At 45.6% G+C, this 17500-nt stretch overlaps 1 protein-coding gene across 1 annotated transcript in view; it reads left to right on the plus strand.

Moving 5' to 3' along the window:
- The window catches only part of pkn2b (protein kinase N2b), an 87043-nt gene that overhangs the window by 15639 nt on the left and 53904 nt on the right, over window positions 1-17500 (plus strand). Inside the window, exons 2-3 of the mRNA XM_063200520.1 lie at window positions 9350-9514; window positions 10270-10405. Of these exons, the coding sequence (XP_063056590.1) occupies window positions 9350-9514; window positions 10270-10405 (301 nt within the window). The remainder of the gene's footprint in view (window positions 1-9349; window positions 9515-10269; window positions 10406-17500) is intronic.

Raw genomic sequence — 17500 nt, forward strand, 5'->3', positions numbered from 1 at the left:
GGACTAGGCCTGCCAAGTGTGTAATGTTTGTTTGTTGCATAAGGACAATAAGGCCTATATTAATAACACTTTCACCTGGACATGCCCCTATAATCTATTACAATATTATTTAGAATATAACCAACCTCATAAGTAGAAGAATGTCATGATATAAAAATGCTCTGAATTATTTCTGTACATTATAATACTGTATATTGTACTTTATTTTAGAAGAATCAAGTCTGTATAACCTATGCAATCCAGCCAAATTATTTGTCCAACCCCTCACTGAACAGGACGGTCACTTCCAAGGTGGGGGTCACTTACAAGGTGGAGGGTTTTACCTCCAAAAGGCTGCTTTGCTTGTGTTAAGTAAGTTAATAGGATGGAAAAAGATGCCGGGTCCTGGCTGCAGTGCCACACGTCTGTGTTGCGTTGCGTTGCGTTGTGTTGTCTGGTGGTATTTTAACGCCTTGTATGATGGTCGGCCAGGTCAGGCCAGCTTTCCTCCTCCTCGTCACTCACCGGTGTCCTGAACCTTAAGAGCCACCACACAGGCCAGCACTGGGGCTTAGAAGGGATTTGTGTCTTCTAAAAGGTTTTATGGGGTCATTCGAACGAACGTTGTAGGAAAAGTCCAGCTTAGCTCATTCAAGTGACTCACCCACCCCGCCACCGCCAGTCTTCCCCGTGTTCTTGTCGTGTCGGTTACATGACTTGTTGTGGCACCGTTGCGTCGTCAGTGTGGCTTGCATGGCCGACTGTAGATCTACGGTGAGGTGGTTGTGAACCTAAAACCGGATCTTTTATATTTTTTTGCGGAAGGTCAGCAGCAGACGGTGCGGCGAAATTGTTTCAAGGAAAGAAGGCTTGTATGGGCGACAGCAGATTCACGCTGAGGTGGTGGTGAACCTAAAACCGGATCTTAATATTTTTTTGTTGCGGCGGAAGGTCAGCAGACGAGACAGTGCGGCAGAATTGTTTCAAGGAAAGCAGGGTTTCTGGAAAACGTCGGGGGGAAAATGCGGGACTCTGTTTGTGCAGCTGGAGAGATGGAAGTGTTGGTAAGCAGCCCCTGACGTATGCACCTTTGTGTTCCTGTTAGGAACTTAGGCCAGGCCACCCTGCCCCATTGTTTACGCTTTAAAATAGTTTCATCTTGGAAGTGGAAGTGCCTGCAGTCATTGTATGCTTTGTTGCTGCTTTCGCTGCTGCTGCTGTATGTTCCAGAACTCATGGTTTGGAATTTTGGAACACGGTTGGGGCGGGTTAGTTCTAAAACGGAATACTTATGGAGCTGCACTGCACTGCACTGCCCTGTTCTGTACGTCCAAAACTCCCCCATCGCGTTGTGCCCCTTGTCTGCCTTGCCTTGTGTGTCTTCTTGTGTGTAATTACACCGTTTCGGTGTAAACCCCTGAAAATGCTACGCTTGGCATGCCCGCCTTGTTCGAGCACCTAGTATTTTTGAAACGCAATGCAAATTTTCACGCTTATTTTTAGTCATGCTGTGGTCTGGGGCAGGCGGGCGAGGAGGCAGGGCTGTGGGCTGTGAGTTTTGTAGTCGGTGTACAGTCAGTGTTGCCAGATTGGGCGGTTACCCGCCCAATTGGGCTACTTGGGATGGCCGTCTGTGGGTAAAAACCGGAAAAAGTTACCATTTGCCATTTTTTTTAATGCAGTTTTGTGCCCATAGAAATCAATGCAATTTGTTGAAATTGGCCGGAATTTAGCGCATTTTGGTGTTCTTTTGACCCTTTAGACGGCATTTGATCAGATAAGCTTACATCAGGCAACACTGGGTACAGTAGTGTTTTACGCTCGGAGCCTTACTTAAAGCTCCCAAGTCAGAAGCCTCTGTCTGTCTCCTCTCCTCCGCCTCGCCCTCCTCTTGATAGCAGAGGCAGCGCATGCCAAGCCCACTGAGTGTTTGCAGACTATAGGGCCTGTAAATCAAGAACAGGAGCTTTCTACTCTACTGTGATCTGACACTGTGTCTTCGTGTGTGTGTGTGTGTGTGTTGGCTGGGCAGGAGAGGTGTGTGTGTGTGTGTGTGTGTGTGTGTGTGTGTGTGTGTGTGTGTGTGTGTGTGTGTGTGTGTGTGTGTGTGTGTGTGTGTGTGTGTGTGTGTGTGTGTGTGTTTGGGCTGGAAAGGTGTGTGTGGGATAGGGGACTTGTCTGAGTGCCACAGAGGTGGTTGGTAGTGTAGCACCACAGTTCAAGGAAAAGTAGCGGTGGTGGGTGGCATGGGTTTGTGTGTGTGCGTGCCTGTTAGGGGTGGAACGGTTCACAAAATTCACGGTTCAGTTCATATCACGGTATCAAGGTCACGGTTTTCGGTTCTATACGGTTCTATTTTTAGTTCATGATAAATGGTGCACTGGGAATATTAAACCATATTTATATAACTGCAATTATAAAGTGATGAGGCGCAAGTTGAATCAGCTATCGTCAGTGGATGTGCGCTGTCTGAGCGTTCCAAATGCCCTCTTTCAAGTGGCTAATAGAATCAGACTTATCACTAAATATCCTACATACGGCTTATAATGTGAAAATGGTGTGATTTTAATTGTCTCATCCTCTGATTGGTCTTATATGATAACGTGTCAATCAGAGAGATAAGCTACTCCTAGAATCTCTGTTTTACATATTTTTCTGGGCAGTACATGAATTGCGGTTTGCCACGGACTGCATTTCACGGTTCGGTATGGTGTGCGAGTTGTGCGGTTTCGGTTTTCGGTGCGGTTTGTACCATCCCTAGTGCCTGTGTGTGTTTTGGCTGGGCAGGAGAGGTGTGTGTGTGTGTGTGTGTGTGTGTGTGTGTGTGTGTGTGTGTGTGTGTGTGTGTGTGTGTGTGTGTGTGTGTGTGTGTGTGTGTGTGTGTGTGTGTGTGGTTGGGGGCTTGTATGGTATTAACGCCACAGTTCAAGGAAAAGTCACCTATATATGTTGGTGTGAAAGAAACAGGTCACAGGAGATGCAGGGAGGAAGAAGAGAGGGGTGGAAGAGCTTAGCTGCCATCTGAGGAGGGGGTGCCGTGGGTCGGGAGATGTTGGCATGGGGTGTGTGTGTGTGTGTGTGTGTGTGTGTGTGTGTGTGTGTGTGTGTGTGTGTGTGTGTGTGTGTGTGTGTGTGTGTGTGTGTGTGTGTGTGTGTGTGTGTGTGTGTGTGTGTGTGTGTGTGTGTGTGTGAAGGGGGTATTTGGGGTGGGGAATGGTATGGTGTGTGTGTGGGTTAGGCGTGGTGTAATGGTTAGAGAGTTGAACTGCCAGACCACAGGGTTGCTGGTTCAATCCCCACCCTTATACCAATGCCCTTCAGCAAGGCCCCTTCCACACATTGCTTCAGGGATTGTATCCGATATCCTGTCATGTCTGCAAGTCGCTTTGGATAAAAGTGTCAGCTAAGAGTAACTTAATACAATGTCAGCTAAATGTAATACAATATGTGTCCGAGGGGGGTTTGGGGGGGGGGGGGGGTGTGTGTGTGTGATGGTATCAGTGCCATAGAGGAGGTGTTTAGCCTCCCTGTTTAGGTAAAGAGCTGTGGCTGCAACCAACTCTGTTCACACAAGCAGGCATGGCCGGTGATTTCCAGCCCGAAAATAGCTGGAAGGCACTAAACCTGTCCAATTTGAAACACATTCTATTCATTTATATTGCCTTTGGTCATAAATCTGCAGACAAACCCGCCCAAAACTGACCAACGTGGCAACATTGGTTACGGCAGGAGAAAGGGGGAAAGAGGGTTCCAGACTAACTAAAATGTATATCACAGCTGAGGATCACTTCAGTGTTTGTCTGATATAGCTGGTCATTATTTCCTGTGGCCCAGCAGACTGTGTGCTAGTCGGCTAGTTTGAGGTCCTCAGATGTCAGCCCATGAGGTTCACAGAACAAAACCTGCCTTTGTACATGATGACGTACACCTTAGTTGTGTGTGTGTGTGTGTGTGTGTGTGTGTGTGTGTGTGTGTGTGTGTGTGTGTGTGTGTGTGTGTGTGTGTGTGTGTGTGTGTGTGTGTGTGTGTGTGTGTGTGTGTGTGTGTGTGTGTGTGTGTGTGTGTGTGCGTGTGTGTAGTGCGTGCTCCATGACAGAGGTGGCCTGCATTCCTGGCCATTGTCATTTTCCTGTAGGTCACCACCTTTTGTTATGGTCAGCTCTGTAGAGCCGTGCGCGTGTGTGTGTGCGTGTGCGCGTGTGTGTGTTCTGTCTTTTGCCCTATGATGGTTATGGTCCATCCATGATGGTGTAGTCTGTTTAGACCGCAGAGTAGCCTCCCTCCATTGAAGCAGGAACTTCTGACACACACACACACACACACACACACACACACACCCTGGTGGCTTCCTAGTGGACAGATTAGCTGTCCAGCTTTGTGCCATTACATAATCAGGTCGTCACGGCTCCAGACACCCAGAGGGCTGTCGTCCGCGTCGAGGCCAAAGCCGGTGAAGAACATTAAGAGGGGGGGTGCAGGGGGGGGTCCTGACTGAGATATTTCTAGACAGGCAGCAAACTGGCCAGCTCTTCATTACATTAGTACAGTACAGTGCAGTAATTTACATTATACTGCATTACACTTTGCTGGTGCTTTTATCCAACGCAACATACAGTTATTTACAGGGTATTGGTTACAGTCACTGGAGAAATGTGGGGTTAGGTGCCTTACTCAAGGGCATTTCAGCCATGGACGGAGGTGTGGAGAGGGGTTAGTGTGGCATTCGAACCTGAAACCCTCTGACCTTAAGGCCACCTCCCTAACCATTAGGCCACGGCTCTCCCCCACACACAGATCTCGTCCAAAAAAAAACCTCACCATGAAGGAGTTATTAGGTGTGTCTAGATTTCTTTTTTTCCATGCACCTTACTATTCCACACTATTCCCGCCAGAGATTCTAACATTCTATAGAGATATGGCAGCATAATGGGTTGCTATGGCTGCCAAACATGAACATGTTCCGGTCTGCTTAAAGGGGCGTGTGGCGTCCGCTTGACCTGAAACAAGAAGTTCGTTTTTTCTCAAAATTCAAACAGTAACTTGGGCGTACAAGTTACAGCATTAGGCTTTGCTGGATTATGGATTTAAGTGTGTTTAGATCAACCCCAGAAAGTTACAATAAACATAAAATCCATGCGTGTGTCACCCAGGAGGTTGAAAGCTGAGGACAGTATCAGAGAGCCTGTGTGTGCATGTGTACGTGTCTATTGTGTGTGCCCTGGTAATGATGGCTTATCCCATTGTCTGTTTGCTCACCCATAGAAGGACACTTGGGGCCACGTGTGTGTGTGTGTGTGTGTGTGTGTGTGTGTGTGTGTGTGTGTGTGTGTGTGTGTGTGTGTGTGTGTGTGTGTGTGTGTGTGTGTGTGTGTGTGTGTGTGTGTGTGTGTGTGTGTGTGTACATTTGTGTGTGTGTGTGTGTGTGTGTGTGTGTGTGTGTGTGTACATTTGTGTGTGTACCGGTGTGTGTCTACTAAAATTAACTCTTATCCTGCTGTGTGTGCTTGTATGAACCACAGGCCACATACTGTTAGAGTGTCTGTGTGTGTGCGCGCACAAATGTGTTTGTGTGTGTGTGTGTGCCTCAGGGCAGCACTTGTGGTCATATAGTGCCTCAGTCAGTATGTGTATTGTCTGTGTCACATTAGTGAAACAAAATGTTTTTAGTTTGCAGATAAGACCCCTGCTGCTAGTGGGTCATTTCACGTGAAATCAGACACTTTGGGACCCGACCGATCCGGATTTCAATCATACTTGGTGTGCCTTTTTAGTAGCAAGGTAGCACCCCAGAACTGCATTGGTTTGAATCTGACACTAATATTAAGGGAGAAACAGACTAGGAAAGGTTCACATGTGAGGGTAGGACACTATACATTCAGCCTTGAATATATCAGTCAGTGTTAGTCACAAAAAGATGCCTGTGGTGTTGTTTGAAAGCTCTTTTCTGGCTCTACATATTACACAATCAACTTGGAATACAACAACTCTCAGAATATGAATTATGATAAATTGAAAAATTAAAAATTGAATATCTAAAAAACCTATATTTTAAAATGGCCAGTTCCTTGTCCAAACGTAGCCGGCAATGTCATTAGCAACACCTCACCCTAGTATTAAAACATTAGATAAGTCTCTCCAAATGAAGCCATCACTCCCCAGTGCTTATTCTCCTCTTATCACCAGGTGAGCAGACGGAACGTCTTCTGATTGGCTGAGCAGCCTAGGTATCCACTATTCCCAGAGAACAGGACACCTATGATGTCATCATGTCATTGCTGCTTCCATTGGTGCTCTTCTTAGTTGAAATGAAAAATGGTCTCCATCAGCGACATTTGGGATCGTGTGTGCACGATGCGTATGTGTCCAGGGAGTTGAATATTGTGTCTGCTGTAGCCACCTACAGGGGGACACTCGGGGTCACATGGTGTGCGTGTGCGTGTGCGTGTGTGTGCGCGTGTGCGTGTGCGTGCATGCTTGCGCGTGCGTGGGTACATGGTTGTGTGTTTGTGTCTCCAATTCAGTACATTGAGTATTGCAGGGGTGATAGCAGTCCGGCGCCGCGCCGGAAATCCGGCGTAGCGTGGCTGTAGAAAAAAATAAATTAATAATTTCCCCAAAATTAATAAAATAATAAACTATCGCGTAGGCCTTCATTAATGTATGGTGAAAATAAATGAGCGCGCAACAGCCTGTTGTAATAGACGCGAAAGGAACCCAAATGAGCAGCAGCCCATAATTGTATCATCCCGACATCTTACTGAAAAATGTATCAATTTGTTACGTCTTGCTCTTGAGTCACTCACCACATCACTGGCGGCAGTCTTCTAGTTCTAGTGAAAGGAGAAGTAGATTGGCTGTCAGTATGCACAGTAAAGAGAGTTCTAGGCCCCTACTGGTTACCCTTCTCAGATATTTTCACTGTCGACGGAGGCAAATCCAAAAATGGCATCTCGTTATACTGAAGAAACGGAAGAAAGTACTATAGGCCAAGTCTAGACCATTTGGATTCCGATAAAAATTAGCAACTATTGTTAGCACAAATCCACATGGCTTGCTAGTTGTGATGGGTGTGTTGAACCGTGTGGATGTCAGTGGAATACTAGTGAAATTCTGTGATCAAGAAAACGTTGAAGGTAAGGCCATTTAGTTATTAAATTTGCCCACTGTGGGCATGTTGGCTTGGGCCCGAATGATTTTGCCTTGCGCAGGTTACTCCAAAAACCTGACCATAAACGGCTTATTGATGCGCATAAACGGGCTCAGTGAGAGTATATGTTTGAAATAGGTTCGTCTATTTTCCTCATTTATGTGCGCTAAATTTATCTGCGCAATGTTGACAAACTTTGATGGAGATGGACGTTCTTTCAAAAAAAGTCTGTATGCTCAAAACGGTAGGCTATGCTATGCCCGTCATGATACTTTTTTTCTAGGTGTAGTGCGTAAATGTGGTCTGCATTGGAATAGCGGCTACCATTGCGACATGTCCAAATGACAATGGAATGCTTGGATCGCTAATGTTTGGCAAGCCTAGTTAGCCTACACCCCTTGTAGGCTAGTGTGAGCTGAGTTTCTGGATTTTGGTCTACTGTTGATTGAGGGATGGTGCTTTGCGTCATTCCTTGACAAACCACGTGTCAAACTGATTTCAGGGAGATGTTTATATTAGTTATGCTGACTAAACCAACGCGCTCTGTGAAAACCCCCAAACAGCCTCGCAAAGGTTCACACAGCCTTTCTCTCTCGCGCGCTCCCCTGTCGTAGCCCTTCTGCGTAATCGAATCCAGTTATTCCACGCACGATGCACAGGTTGTATTGTCTGCACGCTCTGGGCTACTTAATCCCTACTCTCGGGCAGGGGGCAATTGTCAATATCAGACTCTCATGAACTTCAAATACTTGGCTTGCGTTCATGTGGCCACCACGGTGTCACCTAGACATGCAGTGAATGTCCATCTTATCTTCACGCCCTGTGCTATTTTCATGTAGCTTAATTCGGTCCTGTCTTTGTTTTTGTTGCTTTCTGTTATCTTTTCAACTCGTACATTGTAATGGGCGTGTGTACACGCGCGTGATTTTCATGTATTTTAATTGACTACAACCCAATGCGAAAGTCGCGCAGTAGTCACACAGGCTATATACTGTCCTGTTCGTAATAACCACTGGTTCTGTCATCCCGTGGAGTCGAAATATGCGATGTGAACGTGGGCCTGCATGTAGCCAATCATGCGCTTGTGCCCTAAATATCATGTACCGGTAATTAAAGGGCGTTTCCCTACAACGGAAAGGCAGGGGTTATAGCACAGCCCTTAAACAATCTGTGGTTATAGGTAGACCATGGGGCCACGAGTAGGCTATCTAAACGTATGTCCAGTAGCCTATACAAGTTATATGAGCAATGTCCCAATGAAAATGAAACTTATCAGCTTGCAGCAAATGTCATGTCATTTAAAAGTATTGCTCAATTAATTGGTAATCACCTCCTCTATTTTGGACAGAGTGTAGTTACTGTACTTTGGAGTAGTATTGCCTCCTACTGACCTGTCTTGGTATGGCTGCTACATATGTAGCTTTCAGTTAATTCAATGTGGTAAAATATGCACCATGTTTTCAGAAATGCATTCTGGTGTTGAAATGTTGCATTGGTTCAATACCCACCTCAATAACTTTAGTGCAACATCACAAGCCTAGAATGCATTTCTAACTGCATACGTTGGTATTCGTTTTTACAGCTAGAATTGAACGTGGTGGTCAGTTTCTTTCAGCCAAGTGCTGTAGCCTACCAACAGGGAAATTATCTGTGTTTTCGTGAATAACACTATAGAAATAATGCAAAAATGAAAACATTATCTTAAATGTTTGAATAATGTGTTTGAATAATAATAAGGCCTACATTACGTCTCATATGCAGTATGTCCCGTCGTCCCCCGGCCCCCCCTCCCCGACCAGGAAAAAAGTTCAGGCTCAGGATTTTTTTTCACTATCACCCCTGGTATTGTATCTGCCTCCCACAGGGCGACACGCGTGGCCACATTGAGTGTGAGTGTGAGTGCGAGTGCGAGTGCAAGTGCGCACGTGTGTGTGTGTGTGTGTGTGTGCGCGCGCGTGTGCCTGCGTGCAATGCAGGAACATGAGCACATGTGTCCAGTCCAATAAGTTAAATATTCTGCCTGCACCTAACGCTTCCTAATAAAATATATTATTGTTATTATTAATAAATGTATTATTATTATAATTTACAGGGCGACATGCGGGGCGTGATGGTGTCAGAGCGTATGGGCCTGGGCCACAACCTGGGCCAGTCGCTTCCTAATAAAACATGTTATTTTTATTATTAATAATAAATATATTATTATTTGTATTATTACTACAGGGGGACACGCGGGGCGTGATGGTGTCGGAGCGCCTGGGTCTGGGCCACAATCTGGACCTGTCGGACACCATGGTGCAGCAGAAGCTGGACGAGATCAAGGACCAGATCAAGAGAGAGATCCGCAAGGAGCTGAAGATCAAGGAGGGCGCAGAGAACCTGCGCAAGGTTTGCATGAGAACTTCCATTATATTTACATTTTCTATGCATGAAATTGTCATGCATACTTGTATAATTCACCCACAATGCGCAAGGTTTCATTGTTTTTATTTTTGAACGATTTTATGTGGTGTGTGGTGTGCAGGGCTCTAAATTAATCCCAGTCAACTGGCCAAATGCCGGTGAAATTTCAGTTCGGCTTGTAGAAAAAACAACTTACGACACTAGCCACTTTGACCCATTAGTGAGTGTGTGTTTGGCTAGTATTAGGATTAACATCTACTAGCCATTTTGGCTGATGAAAAGGTTAATTGGTTGTCTGTGTGATTGTGTGTATGTGTGTGTGTGTGTGTGTGTATGTGTGAGTTATTTTATTTATTATATTCATGTGCATGTTCATACTTGTATGCTATTTATTATTTACGTTCTGCCAGGGACTGCAGATCTATGTAAATTAGCCCGAGGCTAACACTGGCGCAATGCATGAAATGGCAACATTTGTGTATGCACTTTCTCACGTGAGCCCCGGACAATTGGCACTGCACGGCAGCCTCCACAACTACGTAGTGTGTGAATGTGGGAAGGTGTAGGGTATGTGCGTGCGTGTGTGTGTGCGCGTGTCTGCGTGTGTGTGTGCGGGTGTGCGTGTGCGCGCTTTGAAAGCGCTTTGAGTCAGCTTCATAGCTGTATTCTATTGTGTTTTGTGTTGTAACATCTATGTTTTAATTGCACACGGTCTCTAATACTATTTAATTGAATTTCAGGTGACGACGGACAAGAAGAGTCTGGCCTACGTGGACAACATGCTGAAGAAGTCCAGCAAGAAGGTAGAGGAGCTACACCAGGAACTGCAGGAGCTCAACGCCCACATAGTCGTCAAGGACCCCGAAGAGCTGCTCGGTAAAGAGCAGTTTTGTTTTATTTATTTATCGATTTTTATTTCTTTGTTTTGGACTGGTTTACTTGATTCTTGAGGTGGTCGTGGAGGATTTATGGGTTTTTTTTTTTCATTCTTGAGATGGTAATGAGATTTTTGGTTTGTGCTGTGTTAGTATGTTTCGGGCCATATGGGGAGCGTCTGAGGAAGTATTTTTTGGGTTAGGATGTGTCTGCTGTAAGTGAGGCATTGAGCTGGAGACCCTTCAGTTGGTTCAAGTCAAGTCAAGTCAGCTTTTATTGTCAGTTTCTTCAGGTCATAAAAGGAAATTGAAATTACGTTTCTCTGCCTATACCATGAAAGGACATGCACATACACGGGACTGACATTTACAGACATCAAAGTGCAAGACAGGACAAGTAACACTGATGTACCAATAACAGTAAAGTGATGAAGTAATAAATAATAGCTGAGGTAATGAGTTGAGCACCCATGAGAACTTCTAGGTGAGGTTTAAGACCCAGTAGATGAGCTAGTTATTTATGCCTGAATTTGTACTGCAAGTTCATCAAGAAGGTGGCGGAACTTCATAAGGAGTTGCAGGATCCCATATCATGTCAATGGCCCAGAAGAGCTGCTTGGTTAGGAGATATTAGCCGTAGCTTATGAGTTTGATTCGCACCTCGTAATCCCCCAAAGACCAAAGGAACGTCAAAGTAAGGTGTTATGGTCTCTTATAAACCATGTAAGGGACATTGTCAGTTGGTCCTTTCGTTCATTGATCAATTGGAATCTTTCTTTTGTTACTTTCTATTTGCATTCGAGTTACATCTGTTGGCCTTCGTTTTTTTTGGGGTTGTAATGTTTTCAGTTGAGTTTCCGGGTTGTGAGGTTTCACTTATTAAGTAAGTAAGACGCTCGGGGTGAAGACCTTTCTGTTGCTTGTGAGCTTTGTATTCATAACAGCACCGAGGCTCTTTGGTGTGGGAAGTTAATTTAGTGAAAGCTGTTTCACCACCTTTCCTCAAGCTCACCGGCTGTAAGTATTGCAAGAGAGGGAAAACTAACAGGTCTGGCTGACTCATTTGTCACGTGCATGTTTCACCCACCTGAGGGCAAGAGCAGTTTCAATGGTGGACAAACCAGAGTCCGTTATTAGGCAACACCTAAAATGACTATAGCGACATCCAGTCTCTGGCTTATTCTGGGTTTGCTAATGGAAACCAGTCTCTCTTTGTTGAAGTGAATTGCTTAGGGCAATTCCACCTGGCAATGACTGTAATTCAAAGAATCGTATCAAAGAAGTTTGAGAAGTGCCATCAGTAGCTACTGTATTGCATTACATCTACGTTACATTGCTCCCCTCTTGATGCTTTCATCCAAAGCAACTTGGTTTTGAAATGGTATTTGTTACAGTCCCTGGGGCAACGTTGGGTAAGGTGCCTTTGCTTAAGGGCACTTATGCCACTGACTGAGGTGAAGGGAGATGTGGTTGTGGAAATTGTTGTATTAACATTTGACGATGACATTTAGTGGTGTTTTAACCTGCAAGTTTCCATTTTGCAAGAGTCCATTATTATTGCCCTACACAGTGGCACTGATGGTGTCCAGTTTGTGTCATTCAAATATTGCTTCTGTCTTTGTTTATTTGTACCGCTGAGGGTAGTTCCACAAGGCAATAGCTGCCGCTATAATGGTGTCCAGTCTGCTGCAGTGTATTTGTTGAGGGCCAATTCCATGAAGTAGGTAGTGACTGTGATGGTTTCCAGTCTGATTGCTGTTAAGAATATTGCTGTGGGCCTCTCCATGAGTCAGTATCTATACTGGCATCCTGTTTTTGCTGAAGTGCAGTGGTCAGGGCAGTTCCAGTGTCCAGTGTAATGGTGGCCAGTCTCTCCTGTTTTGAGTTTCGCTGTGGGCCGCCTCTCCATCTGTAATGGCATAGTCTTTGCTGAAGTGCTGATGTCCAGTGACCAGTCTTTGCTGTTCAGTGTGTTGCTGAGGCCTGTGATGGTGTGTCTGTGTTGGAAGTGCTGTGCTGTGGTGCAGTGTCTACGTACTCGAGGGCCCGTCTGTGCCGCGTGAGACTGTAAAACAGGCGGAGGGTGTAAAGAGGAGAGATGTGGCCAAAGGTTACTGTGCCTTGGGGTGACTCAAGAAATAAACAGCCAAAACAGGAAAATGTGTGTGTGTGAGACAACATGTGCATGCGTTTGGGTGTTACTGCTTGTTGCTTCTGGTGTGTGTGTGTGTGTGCGTGTGTGTGTGCGTGTGCGTGTGCGTGTGCGTGCGCGTGCGTGTGCGTGTGCGTGCGCGTGCGTGTGCGTGTGTGTGTGTGTGTGTGTGTGCGCGTGTGTGTGTGCGTGCGCGTGTGTGCGTGCGCGTGTGTGTGTGCGTGTGTGTGTGTGTGTGTGTGTGTGTGTGTGTGTGTGTGTGTGTGTGTGTGTGTGTGTGTGTGTGTGTGTGTGTGTGTGTTGGATGTAATGAGGGCGTGAGCAGGGAGGACTCCTCAGGGAGTCTCCCTCTCTACCAGACTATTATTATTGTGTATGGGTGTGTGTGTGTGTGTGTCTGCGTGCGTGCGTGGATGTGTGTCGGTGTATGTGTCATATGCCTCACAACACACAAACACAATCACAGACTCAAAAAAAGTTCACCTTACTGTCTCATATCTATTGAGGCTTACTGGCCAAGCTGGTGTAGTTGTAGGCTGTATGTGTGACAGCTGTTCCTTGAACATGCCTTGGTAGTATGAGGGTACGTGCGTGCGTGCGTGTGTGCGTGTGTGCCTGTGTGCGTGCGGGTGTGCTGGTGTGGTGGAGGACTCAAGTTGTGTTCTATATTAGAATCACAGATGTCCAGCAACTTTGCTTACTCAGTGTGTGTGTGTGTGTGTGTGTGTGTGTGTGTGTGTGTGTGTGTGTGTGTGTGTGTGTGTGTGTGTGTGTGTGTGTGTGTGTGTGTGTGTGTGTGTGTGTGTGTGTGTGTGTGTGTGTGTGTGTGTGTGTGTGTGTGTGTGTGTGTGGATGCAATTACACATCTGTCAGGGTGTGTAAGTTTCCCGGCTAGGGTAACCGAATAGCTGCACATGTTGGTAGGCTTTGGTAGTCATCAGGTCTGCTGTTATTGGTTGCCACAGTCATCAAGGCTGCTGTTATTGGTTGTAATACTATTCAGTGCCACTATGATTGGCTGTTGTCGAACTGTAAAGGGCTGATAAGTGGTTGTTTAAAAAAAAGGAAAAAACTATAGATTTTGTCTCTCATCAGTTTCATTCAAGGGCTTCCTGTCTGTGCATGGCAGAGGGGGTAACTTGGAGAAAGTGATGTGGTGTAGGGCTGCACGATTATGGAAAAAATCATAATCACGATTATTGATTTTTGCAGATTTTTTTGAAAATTATAACAAGATGAAATATAACCAAGAGTGAATTACATACGGGATGAGCAAAATAACATGAATTGTAATAATTAAAGGCAATAGCATGAAACTTAAGTGGACAGATTTCTGGCCAGAAACACCAGCCTGTCAGTATGTTCTGACTTCAAGGACGCTCTCAAAAGTAGGTCACTATTGCCACGATTAAATCACGATTAAAGTCATGAGTTCGATTTCACGATTTTATCACGATTTTGATTATTTTTCGGTTAATTGTGCAGCCCTAATGTGGTGTGAGAGAAATTAATTTGGAGTACTGTGTACCTGGGTTCTAAATTAAGACCGATCAACCGGCCAAATGGTGCTGAAATGTCAGTTTGGCAGGTAGAAAAAAACAACTTACAAGGCACTTTGACCCATTAGTGAGTGTGTGTTTGGCTAGTTGGCTTAATATCTACGAGCCATTTTGGCCGGTGATGGAAAAAATCTAATTTAGAGCCCTGCAGCGTAATACTAAGTTAATTGAATTGTAGAACAGTGTTGATAACAGAGCAAGAATGAGTGAGAGCTTGCTAGAGAAAGGAATCGGGGATCATATAGTATTAGGACAGGACACTTGTTTTTGGGGCCAGCAGCTGGGGACATGTGTTGTTGCCGTGACAGCCGGTGACACAGCCCGGTTGCCTGGCGAGCTGGCTAGCTGACCATCGTAGTGGCATGGCCACGAAATCCTCTCGGACGTCAGCTGTGCGTGGCAGCAGGGACAGGAACAGGAACTATGACGAGGAAGCAGCAGGCAACACACACGTACACACACACACACGTACACACACACACACGTACACACACACACACACACACACACACACACACACACACACACACACACACACACACACACACACACACACACACACACCTCACACCCTGCTCTCAGCCCCTCAGGCCATTTCCAAAGCCCATGCTCCCACTTTACCCAGCCCATCCTGCCCTCCCTGTGCAGTGTTGCCAGATTGGGTGGTTTCCTGCCCAATTGGGCTGTTTAGGATTACCGTCTGCAGGTTAAAAAAGGGCATTTGTTTGGGTTTTTCTTCAGATTTGTATGGCCATAGAAACCAATAGAATTTATTTCAAATTGGGCAGGATGTTTCCAGGCAGGTTTTGAGCATTTTTCTGATTCGGAAATCATCGGTCTCATCTGGCAACCCTTTCCCTGTGCCTCTCTGTGGCCAGGCGTTGAGTGCTGATGGCAGCTGATTCAGTCCTCTAGCGGTTTACTGCAGCTTGCTTTCAGTTTCATGTGTTGTGAAAGGCTGGTTGTGTGGTATAATTGGTTAATGAACTACTAAACTGGCTGGGCATGACCATTTGGTAGGGTGTAATGATGAGTAGACATATCGAAGATCACAGCAGTTGGTCTGCTGCCACGGTACTGTGCTGTCTCATGTTTTGATACTTTTTTTTATTGATGAGGATCACTTTAAATTCATTTTTCCCCCATTTCAGCACAAACGTGTGTGTATGTATTTATTTATTTTAGAGTATGTGTGTGCATTTTGAAACGCTATATACACATAGTGACGGCGTGTTTCTCCTATAGGTGTGGTAGTCTGGAGATAGTTACTGTGTGCATTGTATTGTATGGCGAGACACAGGGCTCCCAGCCTTCTAATTAGTCTGTCTTTATAGCCCACCTATCCTTTGAACCGCACACACACGCTTAATTGGGAACTCGCACCAGCGCCCACTTCTGCTAACAGGACGACAGACAGGAAATAAAAAACCAAACAAAAGCCATCGTCAGGCAGGCTGGCAGGCTGGCAACTTCCCACGCCAATGCCCTGAGGAACTCTGGGTGCATCCCAATATGCGACCTTGCCTCCTCCACTTGCGCTTGTCTCCTCGCCCCGCCTCCTGGCCCCTCCTCCGTGGAGAAAACGATCAAGTTTCCCAGCTGTCAGCCTCGCCACAACAACTTTTGAGGGACTGTTTTTCATTCACCATCCCAATTGCAAATGAGAAAAAGACTTTACAATTGAGATTTTGCAAGATATTGAAGTATAATGCTGTTGTCAGTGATGTCATCATGACGAGAAGCGAGTGGAGGAGGCAAGTGGAGGAGGCAAGGTCACATATTGGGATGCACCCTATGGCTCACTGGCACCAGCACACCAGCCAGGCCGTGCCCTCCTAGTGACGCAACACTTTCAGCGTTGCTACCCGTCAGGTCAAGAGCCATGCAAGTACTTTATGAGTTTCCGAAAAATCGGGAACTCCTCCCACTTTATGGGGATTAAGCAAACAACCATTAGCAAACCAAGGGAGGCGGGGTCAACCATGCGGTTTGGGAAATGCTCCTGGTCAGACCAAGTCTCGGAGAGATTGAAAGTCGATGATAATCAGGCTACCAGCACACACCAGTGTGACGTCACTGCTTTTTTGATATTTGTTTTGAACTGTATGCCTTTATTTGTGATAGGTCAGTGAAGGATTGGCAAACGACCTAAGGCCAGAATCAAACCCGGTTCCCTGGTGTAGCAGTGCTGTGCCCTACCGCTTGAGTCATGGCAGGGCCCTACCACTGCTTTTGACAATCATTTAATGGACAAATGTTTACAGACATTTTCAGCGTTTCACAGAACTGGCCTTATTTATGGAGTGTTTAGAGATTTCAGGTGTCAGCAAAACTGTTCAGGCCTTCTGTTTTGAGAATCAAGAGCTAGATCACTCTGCCACTGTTTTTTGATCATCATGTAATGGACGAATGTTCACCAAAACCTGCAACATTTTGCACTTCTTACACAACTGGACTTCTTTATGTTGGTAGATGAAGCATGGCTCCGTGTAAGCAGCGCACTGCCACTGTAAAGTTGAATGAAGATTGTTCTAGGTCTTGGTTGACAAGAAACAAAGTTTTATGCAACTTGTGGAGCATTTAGAAATTTAAGCATTCATAAAAGTAAAAGAACCAAGAGCTAGATCACTGAATGCTTTCAGTTGTCTCCGTTGAGTGCCACTATCAAATTGTTGAAAATTGTGGAAGTCAGAAAGAAATCCACGCAGTTGGTGATTTGAGAATAGTTTGTATAGTTTTTGTAGTTTTAGTTGTAGAATAGTTTGTGTAGATTTGTGTAGTTTTTGTGTGCTCATTATCGCACAAAAGTTAACATATTATAGCATGGGCATCATGTTTGTAAAACAACAGATAGATGTTCTTGAAGAGAGGGATGCTCCATAGTACAGTGTAAAAGTTTGTTTTCTGTTTTCCAGGAGTCTGACTCTGACCCTGACACACACTCTGCACATTCTCTCCTCTGTTGTTTTCTGCTCTGACTGAGGAGGAGACTGGTGTTACTCTGCCTGTCATTTTACAACCTTGAGCTGAAATCACAAGCTGTCAGCTACGCTGGCTGAAAACGGATTATTAACAGCCGTAATGACTGCTTGGCCCCAGCACACATTTGAACACACACTCGCAGAAGAAAAAACTAGCGAAGGACTACTAACTGTACAACACGCGCGCACACGCACACGCACACGCTCACACACACGCTCACACACACGCTCACACACACACACACACACACACACACACACACACACACACACACACACACACACACACACACACACACACACACACACACACACACACACACAGAGGTCTAGCAGATCTCAGGCACGAAGCAGGAGGCTAAATTTAACTTTCGCCAGGAGACAGACATAACTTTTTAAAATGC

This window comes from Engraulis encrasicolus, chromosome 6 (genome assembly GCF_034702125.1).
Source record: "Engraulis encrasicolus isolate BLACKSEA-1 chromosome 6, IST_EnEncr_1.0, whole genome shotgun sequence".
NCBI classification, from domain to species: Eukaryota; Metazoa; Chordata; class Actinopteri; order Clupeiformes; family Engraulidae; genus Engraulis; species Engraulis encrasicolus.